Here is a 17,565-nt window from a genome sequence, read left to right on the forward strand (position 1 = left end):
ATTATACGAATATTAAGTATAGAGGATGCTTCTCAGTTTTGTGTCATCACTTATTCAAATGGGACACTGAAAACGCCAAATGAGACACTGTAAACAGCAAGGAGAGAACACTTCAAGCAGTGATACCACAGAAATATTACTGAGGAAGAAATAGGACAAAATCCTGAAATCTGGGATTTGATGAAAGAAAAGAAGGCAGCTGGCAGATGGAAAGTGGGAGACTTCTTCAAGCACAAGAAGCAGAAGGAAAGAAAGCATGAATTCAAGAGTGGGAAGGTGAGACAAGATTTGGCAAAGTGTAGAGAGCAAGGTGGGCAGCAGAAGAGAGATAACAGAGGGATAGGTCAAAAAAATTATTTCCAGATTGTAAAACAGGCTGGAAACCAGAATTTTGAACTGGATTAAAAATCGACAAATAATAATTGTGACTATTCATACTTAACAGTTTGTGCATAGCCAAATAAAAAAAACTTCTGGTCAGGCTTGAAGCAGTGCTAGGACTTTTACTTTCTCTTAGACTCTGCTACAAAATCTTTACTGTTAAATTACAGGCAGTTGTCACTTGTCACAAACAGGATATCCCTATTTGACACCGTTCACACAACTCCCACTAATGTTTAGGGAAGTTGCTTGTAAAAATCCCCAATGTATCAAAAAGGAAATAAAGGCCATTATACTTTTTACCTTTGAAAGAAAACATTTATTGAAAATTGATAAGAAGCAGGAAAAGACATTTCCTTGCTTATAGCCTGATGCATGTCAGAACAGTGCCTCATAATGCAAAATGCCAAAGCCACAGCAGCAGGCTATAAACGTTTCAACACACGGGAATCGGCTGATTGTGCTGCCATTCAGAGGGACCTTGACAGGCTGGGAAGTGGGCTGAGAGAAACCTCATGAAGTTCAACAAAGGGAAATGCACCAGTACAGGTTGAGGGCCAACCTGATGGAAAGGACCTGAGTGTCCTGGTGGACTACAAGTTGGACATGAGCCAGCAACATGCCCTTGCAGCAAAGAAGGCCAACAGCATCCTGGGCTACACTAGGAAGAGCATCACCAGGATGTTGAGGGAGGTGATCCTTCCCCTCTGCTCAGTACTGGTGAGACACATCTGGAGTGGTGGGTCCAGTTCTGCGCTCCCCTGTACAAGAGAAACATGGACTGGAACGAGTCCAATGAAGGGCTACAAAGATGATAAGAGGACTGGATAAATAAATACCTGATGGGGGGAGCAAAGACGACAGAGCCAAACTCTTCTCAGGGGTGCCCACTGAAAGGACAGAAGGCAATGGGCACAAATTGAAACACAGGAAATTCTATTTAAACATAAAAAAATGCTTTTCACTGTGTGGGTGGTTGAAGACTGGAACAGGTTGCCCAGAAAGAGTCTCCGTTCTAGGATACATTTAAAACCCGACTGGATGCAACCTTGAGCACCCTACTTTAGTTGACCCTGCTTAGAGCAGAGGGGCGTTGGTCCAGATATCTCTAAAGGTACCTTCCCACCTCAGTGATTCTGTGATTCTGTGAATTAAGGCATGAAGCTTAAAAAGTGCAATGCTTGCTTTCTTCTCTGGTCATGGGTACTGCACGTGCCAGCTTCTAGGCTGACATATGTAAACTGAAAGGAGCACTTCACTTCTGCCTAAGTACAGCTGGTGTCAAGAGGCTGATGACTGTACACCGAAGTCTGCCAACAGTCCTTGTTTGGCAGGAGTACACTGACTACACACAAGAGAACAATTCTGCCTTCCCTCCCCAAATGCTTCTGTGGACACTGTCTTTTACAAGGGACAGTGACAATGCCAATTACTTTTCTATAATAGCCTATATTTCTCTATGTCAATAACTTCTCTATAATAGCCTGTATAGCTATAGGCATTGTAGAATACTTCTATATGCCAATAACTTTTCTATAATAGCCGAAGTGAAAGAGCGAAACACTTTCCCACAGCTCAATTCCCAGTCTGAGTGAGTTTAAACACACATCCACATCTCTCAGAGGACTGCTGTACTCACAAAGCTGTAGGCCACATTGCTCGAGGCACTCTCCATTCTGACTGCTGATCTCAGCTGCCATGTAGCAGAGAATAACATGATTTATGTAGCTTAGCAGGTAGAGCACACGTTTGACAGAGGGTGCCTATTGGGGTTTAGGTCCTGCGCCAGGACTGAGATGCGTTTTACCCAGTGATGGCTTAATACAAATCGTAAAAGAGGATTGGACCTAAACCTTAAGTAAAGTGTAATGTGGAGGCTGGCCATTGGTATGCTTACATTTAAATAAGATTAAAATGTCTGGCAATTGCATCTCTTACACAAAGATATAAACTGACAAATAGATCTTGCCATCATAGCGAGTTTTCTCTCTCTGTCAGAGGAAGCAGACAGGCCTATTTTAACAAACCAGTTCCTGTATCTCCTGCTGGTTTTACCTTCTGAGAATCATTCTGGAGTGGCATTTGTAAAAAAGGTGGTGTAAGGGTAGCAGGTCGTACAGTAGGGAACACACACTCCCTGTACCTCCTATCACCATCTGGAGTCAAACCAAGATGACATTTCAGCATTTCTTCATACTGCATGCTTTTCTTTCAGTTTGAATTATACAAGAGATCTCTTTGTGTGGCAAGCAACATAATTTCCATTTGAAGTGTATTTCTGTAATGACCTTTGACAATGTTAATGTTTTATATATTACAAAATAAACATTTGATCAAGGTTGTGAGCAGAGACATTAAAGCTGCTCTCACAGTATGGGCAAGTAAGAAACCCAACACACAGGAAACACTGATGCGATCAAAACGCTGCTTCAGGTACTAAGAAGGTCAAACCAACTTAAATTACTAATGTCATTTTGATATAATCAGCAGTCAGCCACCAAAGTCTGTATCTCCTGATTTATTCTCTTCACAAATCTCTCAGTTGTTGACTCCAAATTCAAAAAAGAATTTAATTTTGTTCATCCTCTGGCTCACAGCTGGACTAGGGTAAAATATCCTTGAGCAGACACCTCCACCTCAAAGCAGACTGCTTTGAAAGGCCACAGACTGTCATCTCTTTTCCCTATCCCTAGCACAGTCTCTTCTAATTTCCTCCTACTCCTGCAGTCCCTCAAGTGAGACCAGCACGTTACACTGCAATAAAAGAGGGAGTAGCAGGTTTAGAAAGCCCAGGAAAAATATTCTTCAGTTTCGTACTTCTCTTTTATTAAATATTCTACTTGGTTAGTAAATGAACGCCTGAGAAAGTTGATTTTAACACTGTTAATTGTTGATTAACATCTCTAAGTGTTTGCCAAATACCAAGCCATTCTGTTGCTATTTTGCAGGTGGCTGCATGCACATGAAATGTCCTCGCCCTCAGTGCAGATTTGAGTGGTGCTGGAACTGTGGCCTGGAGTGGAACAGAACCTGCATGGGAGATCACTGGTTTGACTAGTGGTGCTGAGACCAGCCCATGTTGCTGCTAAAGCTTGTTTTCATCGGGGCCAAATTCTGAACTCCTTGCTTAAACAAAACTCCCAGTGGTTTCAGGGACACAGAGTTCAGAAATTGGGCCAGTTTGTTGGTTTTTGCTTTCTTGCATATGCAATCATACCAAAATCGCATTGAAGTTATGCCAAGGGTTTTAAATCCGCTAAGTAAAAAGAGTAATTGTTTTAATGGACAGACTTGCCCATCGTGGTACAAAGAGGGGTAAATTACACCTTTCTGAACTTGTGCAGTCTGTCAGCACAGACAGCAGACAGGGTTACCATGAGGAACTTTGCTTGACATTTATAGTCGTGAATCTGTAACTCTTGCGAGAGAGCGCAGCCTGCATATGTGTGTGTGAGTGTGTGAGCATCAAGGGGGGTGGACAATGTTCTCTGCATCAGCTGTTTTTTCTTTGAGCATGCCTTCGCTCATTCAGCACAATTTTTGATTTTGAGGCAGTATTTCTTAACAGCTTTTTTGGCAGAGGGAAGACTGTGGCTCTTCAGTGTTTTCTCAGGGTTCCTTCCTAACAGGCTTTCTGTAGGGGTCTTGCTTTCAAACCAAATTCTCATAGAAACATCCAGCTTTATGCCATATTTGTGCATGTGTATTTGTAACATACGACAAGAAACCTGCCTACGTACTCATTATAGATTTTGTTACCATTGGAAGATTAGCTAAGGATGCAGTTTCGGCTCTAACCGTGACTGTTGTTGCAGGGGTGACTGGATCTGATTAAGTGTTGTGCAAGCCAGACTCACAGGGCTTCATTTTTCTTGTGCTTACAGCAATACTTTGGGTGTGGCAAAGGGAGGCAGGAGGAGACTTCTCAGGGGTTTTCTCTATCATCGTTCTCCTAAACTGAATTAGAATATGGGTATATTTCTGAAAATACATTCACAGCTCAAACAGTGTGGGGCAGAGGGACATCTTTCATTTTACAATGTTAACGTAGTAAGTAAAGCTTACTAGCATTTTCAAGCCTGAACAATCTTACTGTTTGGTGTGCTTTACATTGCTGTCTTATTCTGAAATGAAATGGGTACTGTCCACATCCAACATGCCATGTACGGATTTGCACAATTCAGTTTTGGAAAAAAATGCACAATAAATAAAGTGGTCAAAATTTTAAACTTTATTTCTTTTTTCTTTTGAATACAAAGTAAGTGAGTACAAAGATGTTGGGTGGGTCATGCACTTCCTTGACTAATTCAAACTCCCATCTGAGAGGCTAGCCCTTTGATTAAACATACTATTAGCAAAAAATAAAATAAATTCCAGGGCCATGGACTTCTTTTATCAAGTTTGAATTAATATTTTGTATGGCATGACTGTGGAGTCCTGAAAATATGGGTGTGCCTCGTATCAGTCAGTGCATAGCAAGAAGGTATACAGAAATCCTAGGCTCACTACAAAAAAGTTCAATTGCTAAAAGCAGTGGAGTATTCATCTGTCTCAGCTGGAAGTGACATTAAAAGTCTGAGGAAACAAAGGGACGAAGGCATGAGGTACCAAAAATGAGAGAGTGAACTGGTAGAATTAAGAAAATAAGAGAGAAAGGAAGTGGCAACGAGAGGACAAGGGCCATTCCTTAAAGGCCATTTTCCTTTTTGGCACTGGTGAACTAAAATGTATGCAGAAGTAGCTACATTAAAGTGTAGGGGTGCAACAGAATGCTGCAATGTAGCTCATTTAAGTACATTATCTTACTGGGGATATTTTACTCTGAGCTCTGAGTATTTCATGATTTGATTTCTTATGCCTGAGTCTATTTTATAATTTATATGGCTTGTTGCCAACAGGCTAGGGATAAAATTACAATGCTTAATTTTACTTTGATGGTGTGTTACATGGGAGCTCATCACTATATTTCATATCCACAAACATTTGGAATAAAAGAAGTCTGAATCTCTTTCTCATTTGTTTTTTAGTGTCTTTCTTGTAGAAGAAGAAAAACTTGTTCACTGTAAGGCAGTTTCATTGAGTTAGAGCCTGCCCTAAGAAGTTAATGTTTTAATTGTCACATAGAAACATGTAATTTATGCTGCTGGATCAAGGCCCATTGAAGTCAATGGACTATAGATCAGCTCCTGTATTTCTTTCTGGCCTGGGCAGGGCATGGCAGGCATGAGTCATAAGGCTAGAATAGAAACATCTCTTTCTTGGGAAGAACTTGTCAGAGTATGGGATTATGAGCATTTATCTAAGACATAAGCAAGGGCAGGAAAGGAGAATAAAGAAAGGATTTCCAGCATTGACTGAAGATTGTCCACTTTTAGAGACTGACTTTATAGGCCCTCGTCACACAGGGTTTCTTCACACAGTCCAGATTTACACTCTGTCAAAAAAACCCGTGTATCCTGCAAATTTTAATAGAACATGTCCTGGTCTTCTCTGTGTTAATACATATACATCTGTATCCATACAAGCACAAAATTTGAGATTTTGTGTAATCACTGTAAACCTGATTTCTGTTTACAGTGAGATTCTCATAGTTTCCACAATTTAAAGGGCATGAAAAATCAGGATTAATGCTCTAATGACACTGTAAGAATGCTGGAATTCCTATAGAGATGTGTGAATTGGACCTAAAATTTCCTACACTGATAATTTTTTTTGCACGGAAAATGCCTTTTTAAAAAAATCTAAAACTTTAAAAAAAAAATCTAATTGATATTGCAATTCTAAACAAAACAAAACAGAACAAACCGAGTCTTTGGTGTCTATTCAGACTGTTCCTCTTATTTCAGCTCTGAAATATCAGAGTGGAATTCATCTCACCCAACTTTAGCTATCTAGTTGGTTCGGTAGCCTCAGAGGCTCGCACAGAGACCTGTTGTGCATGTGTATGGTGGGGCCTGCTGAGTTTTAAGTAAATTGGTCACGGCTAGAGGCACGATGGCAACATCCCTGCCAGAGACAAGGTGCAGCTCCTGACAGGGCGAACAGGACTGCAGAGCTCCCACACACTCTTGGCTCTGTTTTTGTTGCGGAGAGGGGAGTCTTCCTTTTTTTAAAACTTATGAACTGGCATTGCTTGCTAGCATCCATGAAGCCAGCCTTGGCAAACACTTCCTCTGGGTTGGCACGCACATCTCTGGAAGTGGTCCTGGGCAGCCAGGGGGGTAATGAAGATAAACAGGACTCAAGCACGAAACAAGAGGGAAAACAACCTGAGGGCACAAGCAGATGCAAAGTTTTCAAGAGCTTGTGGGTTTATGTTCTTTACTAGCAATACACTCTGGAAATGCTAAAATTTAACTGTATGTTCTAAGAAGATGATTTATTATGGTGATATAAAGCAAAAAAGTCTGTATCTTTTTACATCTAGGTTTGCCTTTGTTAATTGAATTCTCTTTACCTCGAACCTTCTTCATCTTTCAGATTAAAACAATTACAGACTTGTTCTTGGTACTGCAATCTGGGCTCCTTTTAGTGTGTGTTAAATGGATTAAGTACAGGATGTATGCTGAAATATTCAATAATAATTATCTCTCTAATAATTCAGCTCTATAACAACAACAAAAATCTCTAATATTTAATTCCAGCTGGCAGTGAAATCTGAATACCGAGTAGATTAAGAAGAAAATATATAACAGCTTGGCTCCCTCAGGAAAAAGCATATCTCAAAGCTTAGCATAAATAATACTTTGGGAGCCATGACTTTGACTAAAATATCATTTATATGTCTGCCTTATCTCATCGCAAACTGCAAGCCAAATAATTTCATTTAAAAATGTACACTTTAAAAAAAATTCAGTAAATGGCACTCCAGAAGAAACATCATGCCACTGTTGGGAAATAAAAGTCACGCTCTCAAAGGACAGCACGCAGTGGGGTTTGCTTTTTGCATATGAATAGTAAGGTACCATCTATAGTGCAAACTGGTTCAGTAGCAAAGCTTTTTGCCTACAGATCTTGTAGATCATGTAAACTGAAGTAAAATTTGCATTTATGGAGGGGAACCTGAGGCACTTGGAGGTGAGAAGCCAGATTCCAAGAGATTCTGCTGCCCTGGAAGAGTGGGAAGATTCAGCCCTTTGTGCTAAACTTTCTCACACTTTGAGGTAACAACAACTGCTATGTTCCTCGTGTTCACTGTGTTGCTCAAACCACTACGCAAGTAAATCATTGAATGCAGTAAGCTCAAGAAGCAACACTTGCAGCAAGATAGGAAGGATAAAGCGCACTATCAACTCCAAAGACTGGTTAGCCCCATGCTGACTTAATTTATCTGATTCAGCGTTTGACTAGTATGGTGATGGCTGATCTAGAGAAACCCTACACAGAGATGGAGTGTGGCAGTATAGCTCTTAACAACTAGATTTTGTTCCCAGGCAGCAAAATTCTCCTGGTTCCTTCAGTTCCCCTTCAAGCAACAGAAAAGCCTGAAGAAGACAGCACCGGACCAAAGCTGCCAGAAGGAAACCCCATGTCTAATTGTTCCTGATGGTCCTTCAGCAACTTCACCCAGATGTATCTGACAGCACAGCATTGACAGTGATTCAGCAAAGACAAATGTACTACTTCTCATTTTATCTGACTTGATTACAGTTTGTAAGGAAAAATTTCTATCTCTAATTAGCAAATTTAGAAAAACACCTCTCCCTTTTTTTCAAACATGTTTGTCTACTGATTCCTATTGTGCTTATTTGTGTATGTGTTTGCCTGCGTGGTTCCCCTCATGTATCACCTACTGATTTTTAGCTGTGGCTCCTCTTCAGATAGTTAATGCTCTAGCAGTTTTCAACTTGATTGTCTTGGAACTAGTAGAGTACATGCACTGAGTAGTCCCTTCTCATATTCTGGGTAAGTATGAGCAGACTAGAAAAAATGTAAATGGCTTTAAGCAAGCAGTAAGGTAGGCAAGTTGAGAGAAGCTCGTTTAATCATATGGAGAATCATATTTAATGTAGTGGTTTGTGTATCTGCAGGGATTTTTTTTTTTTTTTTAGAAATCAGGTCATGTGCCATTTCATTATTATTAATAGTGCTTTTTTCTTTGCTTTTAATTTGTTTTTCTTGTCTGTGTCTCCATTTTTCTGAATAATGGAGTAATGGTTCTATGCCAGTAGATAAAATATGCAGCAAGACATCACCTGTTACATCACTTTTTGGCTTTTATCCCTAGAAAGCTTGAGGAATCCACATAATCCATGTAGGCAGGGAAGTGCCATTATCTGTATTTTACAGTCAGGGAATTCAGAACAGAGAGCACAACCAGACTACATGGAGGCAACAGCTCAAATGCACACCAGCCCTTTCCTCACAACTGGGGAAATCTGTGGCTGCACCAAAGCGGAGGCCACCTGTGTGTCAGCATGGTGATGACACAAGCTCAGGGAAGCAGGACGCAAGTTTGAAGTTTAAGGTCCAGAGGACACCAGTATGACGTTAGGGACACAAAGAAATACTAAAAAAAAAAAGGTAGGATTTTCGATGGCCCAAAGAACAGTGACCTAACCTGACATCCTTTGCAACCACTGGGAATTTTACCGCTGCCTTCACTGGGAGAAGGCTAATTTAGGGACTTTGAAAACACCATTTAGTTCGACTTTTTAGCAGTACATAGGAGATCTCTGGGAGAACTTGATGTCCCAGTTCCCTCTTTGTCTCTTTGTTAGTTGAATATTTCATCTACAGAACACATTCATGCCCACACTCTCCACCTCATTTTAGTGCAAACTAAAATCCATCAAGCACTGATGTCGGAGTTGTTTTAAAAACCTTTAGTTAACTACAGCTGAAGCAACACATTGTACACTCATTCTTACTTGGTACATAATTTTATTGTCTGCCTCATAAACAGAGGCAGACAGCCTGCCAACTTCATTTGCTGGTTACCAGGCCAAAAACTGGTTGGATGAAGACCTTAAGTAATGATCAAAAGATAGTGCTAAAATGAAAAGCAGCAATCAATAAAAAGAAATAGTATTCAGACACTACTTTTGTTAGGGCCAATATAATGTTTTTCTTGGAATGGGTGCTAAATGCTCCTGAATAGGTTCAGCCAACTGAGTTTGTTTATGCCTGGAAGCTAAACTTGGAAAGCCCTGCACTGCTCTTTTCCAAAGTAAAGAGATCACAATATGGTAAAAGGGTCTGAAATCTTTTTAATTAATAGCTAAAGTCCATGTGTTCCACAGCTGATGGAGTTAAAAACCAAAAAAAGCAAACTACCTCACTAAGCTACACTGACATTTTTCAAGTGCTCAGTGATACAACAAATGCCAGGTTTGCTTTTTTTTAAAAATCTGCTTCTCAAAGGCAAAAATGACTGTGATATTTACATTAAAATCAGTCAGTTAATGAAGCTGAAATCAATTCTGATTCGAGCTTGTAAGTTGTAGCAGTGATGTAATTGAATCTAACACTATACCAAAATGTTACTCAGGCTTTGCTTAGTGAATATTAAGGTGCTTATTAGCTGAGTTGCAATCACTCAGGTCCTTATTTTTATTTCAGAAGTACAATGATCAAGGCTATTCCTATTGCCTCATTCTGTTGGATTTTACAGAAAGCAAACACAGGCTTCAAACCAGTGCTAGCAATAAGCTCCTCCGTGGTAGGATATCTTCTCCTGAACTAGTAATCTCTTCTCATGTGACATTTACTGTGCACAAGTTAAAAACAATATCAGTGGCATTTCATTTTTAGTGTTCTTTATTGTGTAAGCTTTGGGGTAGAAATGAATAAATAAAAATATAAAGCCAAGTCTACCCAACAGAAAGTCTACTTTTCTTGCTGTTCCAGTACAGCTATACCAGCTTGGTAGACCAGTGTGGTATACAAAATAAGCTGTAGATCAGCAAATGTACATATTTATTTATACCATTATATTGCACTATTTTTTTAAGACCTTTGCCAGTCTAGAAAACTCATAAGCCCCTTCCCTCTTCAGGAAGGGCCTGTTCCAATAGATCCCTGCAATGAGTGATGGCTGGGGCAGTCCAACTGCTTGCGCATAAACTGTATCATCATATGGGTGAGCTGGGGTACAGATTGCTTTCATACTTGGAGTTTGATATTTGTAAGCGCTTAGCTCCCACTCAGGAACCCAAAAAAGGCCAGGTTGTCAGAGGTCACCATCAGATGTACTTTGCAAAAAATACCTTCTTTCAGTGTGTAAGCAAAGGTAGTGCACATACATAAAAGAGAACAGTGGAAACTTCTTCTCTGATTCTGGATGCTGAGCAGTATGGAAAAATCTGGCCCTGAGAAACTTTAAATCAGTAAGTTTGCTTCTTCAAAACCCAAAAAAGTCCATGATCCAGTGCCCTTTGTAATGAGTACACCCAATGTCTCTTTTCTGTTACATTTCCAGCAAACAATATATACATCATACTATTTTGCTAGTTGTGTTTATTTAAACGTTTGTATTAGATTGTAAAAGGCCTTAGCAGAGCTCTAGCAAGCCTCAGATAAATGATATATACTTATTATTATGCAGCACTGCTTGGTCCAAAGAAAAATGGTGTTTGTTATTGCCTTCACCCCACTATGGAAGAGAGCACTATTTTTACAAGCAGTAGGCCTTGACAGGTAAGATGATCTTATGAGATCCCTTCATATATGTTCCTACAGCATTGTGTTGGCCTACTCCCAAATGAAAATTCCAACTTTAGAACTATTCAATTTAATTGCTTGCAAGAAGAAAGAGAGATCCAGAAGACTTTCTTATTAATGCAATCATTGTCTCAGATCCAGCAGCTTCCTTTGCTAGTCAATGGCATTACCAGACAGATTTCTATACCAGGAGGTTTTGCTGATACTTAACGCCACCTAATTTCTTTCCCTTTCATGATATTAAGATCTCAGGAGTAGAAAGGTCTTGTTAGTTTGTTGTGTCCAGCCTACCGTCACAGGCACCTTGTTATGTTAAGTCTTTCCATAAATTTACAGAGTGCTTTGGCAAGCAATTTTTAAGTCCCGTTTGCTTTCATGGCAAGGCAATTCTGGAACCTGATTCCAGCTGCTAGTGATGAGAAACTTTTTCATTACAAGGTATTAATGGCCACCTTATAATTATTTATCATTATATCAATATTGTTTGTAAGCTTAAGGTTTTCTTTATCCTGTTTATGTTCCCTGTTCCCTTTGTTCCCTGATTGGATGGAGTAGACAGCAATCTTATTTACACTCCATTTGTTTTATAAGGCTTAATAGGCCAAGCTTAAAAGCTTGGATCAATTTTACTTCACCTTTTTTTCAAGTATGAGTGATGTAATCTTGCATATGACGGCAGGCCTCATTGCACCACCGCCTTCTGTGGCATTCATGCCTCCATGTCTCTACTGGAAACACTTCTGACACATGCCAGATCACAACACGTTGTTCACAGACACATCATGCTGGCAATTCATAATCATCCTATGATGGTCTACCTCACCCAAAGCCTTCTTCACCTTGTTTCCAAATTACGCACTTCCTATTTATGAGGTGTCTACACTTTCTTTCTGACTTTATTTTTCTCAGTTTCTGCATTTATACAGTGCTAGCTGGCTGCTGCTGTGCATCTCAGGATACAAGCAAGCTACTGCAAAGTTAGCAAGTACAGGGACATCTTTTGGTAATCACCCCTGCACATGTTTGTATTCTGCTATAAATGTTTTTCCCAAGTGCTACAAGAGCATTTTTTTACTACTTTACAGTACTGTAAATCTGCTATGTTCAATGAATCTGGGAGCTTGATGGGTTTAAATACGTCCAGTTTGGTAACTTATTTAATTGTTTGCCAAACATGTTTCAGTTCTTTATCCTCAAGGTTCATCTATACTGCTGTCCTGGTTTCTGCTGGGATAGAGTTAATTTTCTTCTTAGTAGCTGGCACAGTGCTGTGTTTTGGATTTAGCGTGAGAATACTGTTGATAACACGCTGATGTTTTAGTTGTTGCTAAGTAGCGCTTATCTTAAGCCAAAGATTTTTCAGTTTCCCATGCTCTGCCAGCAAGCAGGTGTGCAAGAAGCTGGGAGGGAGCAGAGCCAGGACAGCTGACGTGAACTAGCCAAAGGGATATTCCATACCATGGAATGTCATGCCCAGTATATAAATGGGGGGGAGTTGGCCGGGAGGGGCGGGTCGCTGCTTGGGCATCAGTCAGCAGGTGGTGAGCAATTGCATTGTGCATCACTTGTCTCTTCTTGGGTTTTATTTCTCTCTCTCTTTGTTATAATCCTTTTCATTACTATTATTATTATTTTTTAAAATTATTATTGTTAGTATTGTATTATATTTTATTTTACTGTAGTTATTAAACTGCTCTTACCTCAACCCACGAGTTTTACTTTGTTCCTGATCCTCCTCCCCATCCCACTGGGAGGGGGAGGGGTGAGCAGCTCTGTGGTCCTTAGTTGCTGGCTGGGGTCAAACCATGACAACTGCTATTGGTAGGCCTCACGTAGATGTAGATTAATGTAGTGGGTTGACCCTTGCTAGCAACTAAGTACCCACCCAAACGCTCACTTACTCCCACACCCAGCAGGATGGGGGAGAGACTAGAAAAAGCAAAAGCAAGAAAAATACTCATGAGTCAAGATAAAGACAGTTTAATAACTGAAGAAAAAAAAAATAGTGATACAAAAGCAATCACTCACCACCTCCCACAAGCAGACGGATGCCCAGCCAGTCTCCGAGCAACGGCTACTTTAGAAAGACAGCCTCCCAGGTTTTATTGCTGGGCGTGATGTTATATGGCATGGAATATTGCCTTGGTCAATTCGGGTCAGCTGCCCCAGCTGTGTCTCCTCCCAGCCTCTTGCCCACCCCCAGCCTACTCACTGGGGGGGCACAGTGGGAAAAATAGAAAGCCTTGATGCCATGCAAACACTGTTCAGCAACAGATAAAACACTGGTATGTTATCAACACTGTTTTAGTCACAAATCCAAAACACAGCACCGTACAGGCTGCTATGAAGAAAATTAAGTCTGTACCAGCCAGACCCAGTACAAAGAGCTTGCTTTAAACTAGCTGGTGCAGGATAGTGCTACACATGTGGTCATGGCAGCATGAATTACCTCCTGCCTTGGCATCCCTAAGTGCTCTGATGCCTAACAAGGGTTGAACTAACGATGAAATTTTTTTCTCAGTGTGAGTATTAAAAGGTTTTCTGTACTTGACTGGCAGCCTATTTTTATAAATTTAGTATCTTTGAGATCTTTTTGCCTTGGCAAAATCTGGTTGAAATTGGCTAACATTGAAAAGCTGCTGTGGGAGGACTGACAGACAGCTGCACAGACAGACAGATTCGGACAGCAAGGAAGCTAGGCTAAAACCCAAAAAGCTACATTAAATTCTCACTGAGCTACTGGTGAGTGTGGAGTAAAGTCAGAGAGATGAAGCTACAGAGGCTAAACAGCCTCATTTTATCATTAAATGATGGCTACACAAAGTATTAAGCATTCCCCAGTCCAGTCTTAATTTCTACTTTAAATTGAGATCAGAAGTTCCCCATTAACTTAAGGGGAAAAGTATTGCATATATTTGGATAGGTGGCTGTGATAAATGGATTAACTCCCTCCTTTCTCTCTCTCTCTCTTTTGGGGCTGTACAGGAAGCATGAAGAAGTTTGTTGGATTCAACCCAAAAGCTGGGCCTTGTCCTGTGGTGTTATTGGGTGTTGTTTCTACTGACTCATGAGGAGAATGAGGTTGGCATTAATTAAAACACATCAGTGATGAAAATTGCAGAAATTCTCTGATTCATTTTCACCAAGTGTCTGCCTGTCTCTCTCTTGACTACAGATGAAGTAGGAGCAACCACACTCCTAACTTGGGTATCTGGGTTAAACACCTTGAACTGGTGGGATGACACCAGCAGCAGACAGCCTGCTTTTGGCTACTACTTAAAGATCACTAGGACACAGACAGCGCAACTCCCAGCTCACCAGGGAGGACATTCAAGTCACAGCTGATTACAGTCAAACTTTTTTCTGTGGCGGCAGTAGCCCAGCGATACATGGATTATGGAACCAAGCTTCTCACTTCATGCAGCCTCAAAGCATGTAACACTCGCGGGAGAGATGAGAGAGGGAAAGACATAAAGGTGGCTTTCAGTGATCTCAGTCTTCAGTCTGCCAGATTCCAGGCTGGGCCCAGTTTATCGGCAAGGAGGGAATAGGAAGAGTTTTCCAGAGGGGATTATAATGGCTTTTTATCAGTAAGTGCCAGTGTTTGAAATAATGCCACATAATCACATCCTTACATTTTCCTACTTAGTTTAACATCTCATAGGAGATTTTTAGAAGTACGTTTTGCTGCTTTTTTATTGAACTCATTGTACTATGGTGATTGGCAGAATATAAACTGTATTGCTAGATAATAACTTTTTAAAAAAATTTAAATGGGACACATTTTTAAAGAGCTTTTTTCACTCTTTGTTGTGGTATCTAAGAAACCTAAAGTTAAAATAGGATTTTGTCTTCTCTGCCATTTATGCACTTTTGAACATTTTCCCCAGAATTAGTTTTGTCTTATACCACCTAATAGGGACTAAATAAATTGCATTCTATAGACATTGAGTAGAATATTAAGAAGGTATACCACATAGCAGGTATGATTTTATCTCCTATATATGCTTCTTGGAACATATACTACTCTATAGCATGGATAGACTGTTCATTTCTTTCTGTTGGAAGGAATAAAAAAACTCCTAAACTCTTTTACAGGATTTTTTTTTCAGAAAGAAAACAAAAATAAAACACGTCACTGGTCAGAAAATTATTCAAAAACACATGTAACATTTTAGCAAACCGCTTAGTGGAAAACCCAGCAGCAAATGCCAGCACCACCCAGTAAGTGGCCTCAGTGCACCCTCTCTTGCAGAGAGCAATGGCTTGTCAAAAACCATTTCTCCAAAATATTGTTTAATGTTTCTGGAGACCCTGAGGCTTCCATACTCTGAGCGCAAACACAATAATATTAAAATCTTCTCATGTAGCTATAGATCCCATGCAGTTCACTCATGTCCTACTTCAGTGAGAAAGGAAAATACAAACTTTTTATGTACAACCTTATCCCTTTGTTACTTCCCAGTTACAGATACTGCAAATCTTGCATTGCAAACTTCATAAACAGTGGTACCATACACCTGCTGAACTACCACAATTCCAGGAGCAACACTTCGGTCAGGATTCACTCAAAAAAAGGTAGTCTTTGCATCAACAAATGAACTCTGTTATAAACACGTCAACTAATAAGCGAAGTCAGAAACACCGGAATATGCATCCTGACCTGCCTCTGATGACTTGTCTGGCCTCGAGCAAAATGCATTAACGTGTACCTGCAGAACTCTCTGGCAGAATTATTCTGTGACAAAATATCTCCTTCTGTAGTAAACTGCTGAGGAGCAACAGTTGCTCCAAATAGTATTCAATATTTCTCATTTAATAGCAAAATAAACCCCAAACAAACCAACCCTAATAGGTGCTTTTGCTTCAGTTTTAGCTTCTTATTATCTTAAATAAACAAAGCAATCACCTTTGTTTGAAGGTGAGCAGTGGTAGGAAATTTCAATCTGAAAGCTGAAAGTTTTCTAGGGTTAACATGCCATTGGAAGAGCTTTGCTATAAAGGAAAGTATTAGGCATGCTTTTCCCTTTTGCTGTTACAATCTCTATATCCCAACTCTGTAGTTTTCATTAATTACAATAGTAGCTATTATATCTAAGGGACAATGTTTTGACCCTGTACACACAAACGGCTGGGTTATCAAATGTCCTGTATTACAGTACAGAGGAAGTTGTTAAGTAGGATGATAAAACAATTTCATCCTCTTTCCTCTGCCGCTGTTTCAGGCTGCCTCTGCATACTTCAGCCTCTGCCAGCCAGGAGTGCCGTGCATTATGACTGAAAGAAGCTGCACATGAGGATTTATGTGACTAGAAACTGTACATAAGGTAATGGAAAAACTGCATTTGCAGAACAAAATTTGAACTTAACGACACATCCCTCTCTCGTTGACAATCCAGATTCCTCCTCTTTGAACCTGATATCAAGTTCATTCTACATCTCTCTGGTGAGAACCTAACTCATCCCAGATGATGACTATCACGTTCCCACATACCTTTCTGGTGCAAGGGGGGCATTTAGAAGACACACAAATACGCTGACTGTAAATCAGGCCTGAATTTTCTTTCCTTTTTCTGAAGAGCAGCACCAGTAATCATGAAGGAAGTTACTCATCACTTAGGGTAAAGATGGCAGGATCAGACTCATGCCCCTGGCCTCGCTTCACAGACGAGTTGTGAAAATAAACTTGGACACTATAACATGCAGTACCATTAAAAATGCTCATGAGGGTTTAAACAACATGCAATAAATATTAGCTTGTGTTGCTGCCACACACATTGAACAAGGAAGATAAAACAGTTCAGAATAACTTCTCATTAAATGAGGCCTGCTTCATCTTTGCTCTGAATATGGGAAGGGGTCTGAGGAAAAAGAACTGGGAACCCATGTAAACTGAAACCTACATAACATATGAAGACCCACAGAGGAGGCAGTAAATTTGCACAGGCCACTTTCATTCTGGCATTTCCATCTTTGAGTGGCTGACTTTGCAACATACCTTTTGCTGTTTATATGTGTGTGTAGCATATAAATCTAAACTGAAACAGTGCATTAAAACACTTATCAGCTCTACAAAGTTTCAAATCTCATGCTGTAGCCACATTCTGCTACTCAGTCATTTCAAGATCTGTTGCGCGTCTGTGTCCTCTCCCCTCTCCTTAGGAGAGCTAACTGTGGGAAGTAAGTCACTGTACCTTCCCTACCTTTCTGCATAGATCCGATGTCAGTGAGGACCTTGGCAAATGTCCTCTGAAGAATTTTGCTGAGGTGGCTGAAGACACTACCGTGCCCGTCTGTGTGCCCTGCCCTTCTTCTGTTACTTGCCTTATTCCAATGAACAGTTAGCATTGAGCAGTTCACCTTGGGGGTGATTTTGTTGAAAACTTGGGCTGTGCCTTGGAGCAGTTAAGACACAGGCACATGTTGCTCCTTCGTCTTTTACAGGATCAATAACCCAAGAGGGCAGGAAGGACAGCTAGGAGACCAGTAACACCTGAAAGCGCCCCTGTGAGATTTGCCAGC

General features: G+C 40.4%; 1 protein-coding gene across 1 annotated transcript in view; it reads left to right on the forward strand.

Moving 5' to 3' along the window:
• PRKN (parkin RBR E3 ubiquitin protein ligase) overlaps positions 1 to 4,594 on the forward strand; it is a 652,406-nt gene extending 647,812 nt beyond the window's left edge. The window contains exon 12 of the mRNA XM_050893232.1: positions 3,330 to 4,594. Coding sequence (XP_050749189.1) covers positions 3,330 to 3,439 — 110 coding nt within the window. The 3' untranslated portion in view covers positions 3,440 to 4,594. The remainder of the gene's footprint in view (positions 1 to 3,329) is intronic.
• Positions 4,595 to 17,565: the final 12,971 nt, after the last annotated feature.

The sequence above is a fragment of the Gymnogyps californianus genome, chromosome 3 (genome assembly GCF_018139145.2).
Source record: "Gymnogyps californianus isolate 813 chromosome 3, ASM1813914v2, whole genome shotgun sequence".
Classification (NCBI taxonomy): domain Eukaryota; kingdom Metazoa; phylum Chordata; class Aves; order Accipitriformes; family Cathartidae; genus Gymnogyps; species Gymnogyps californianus.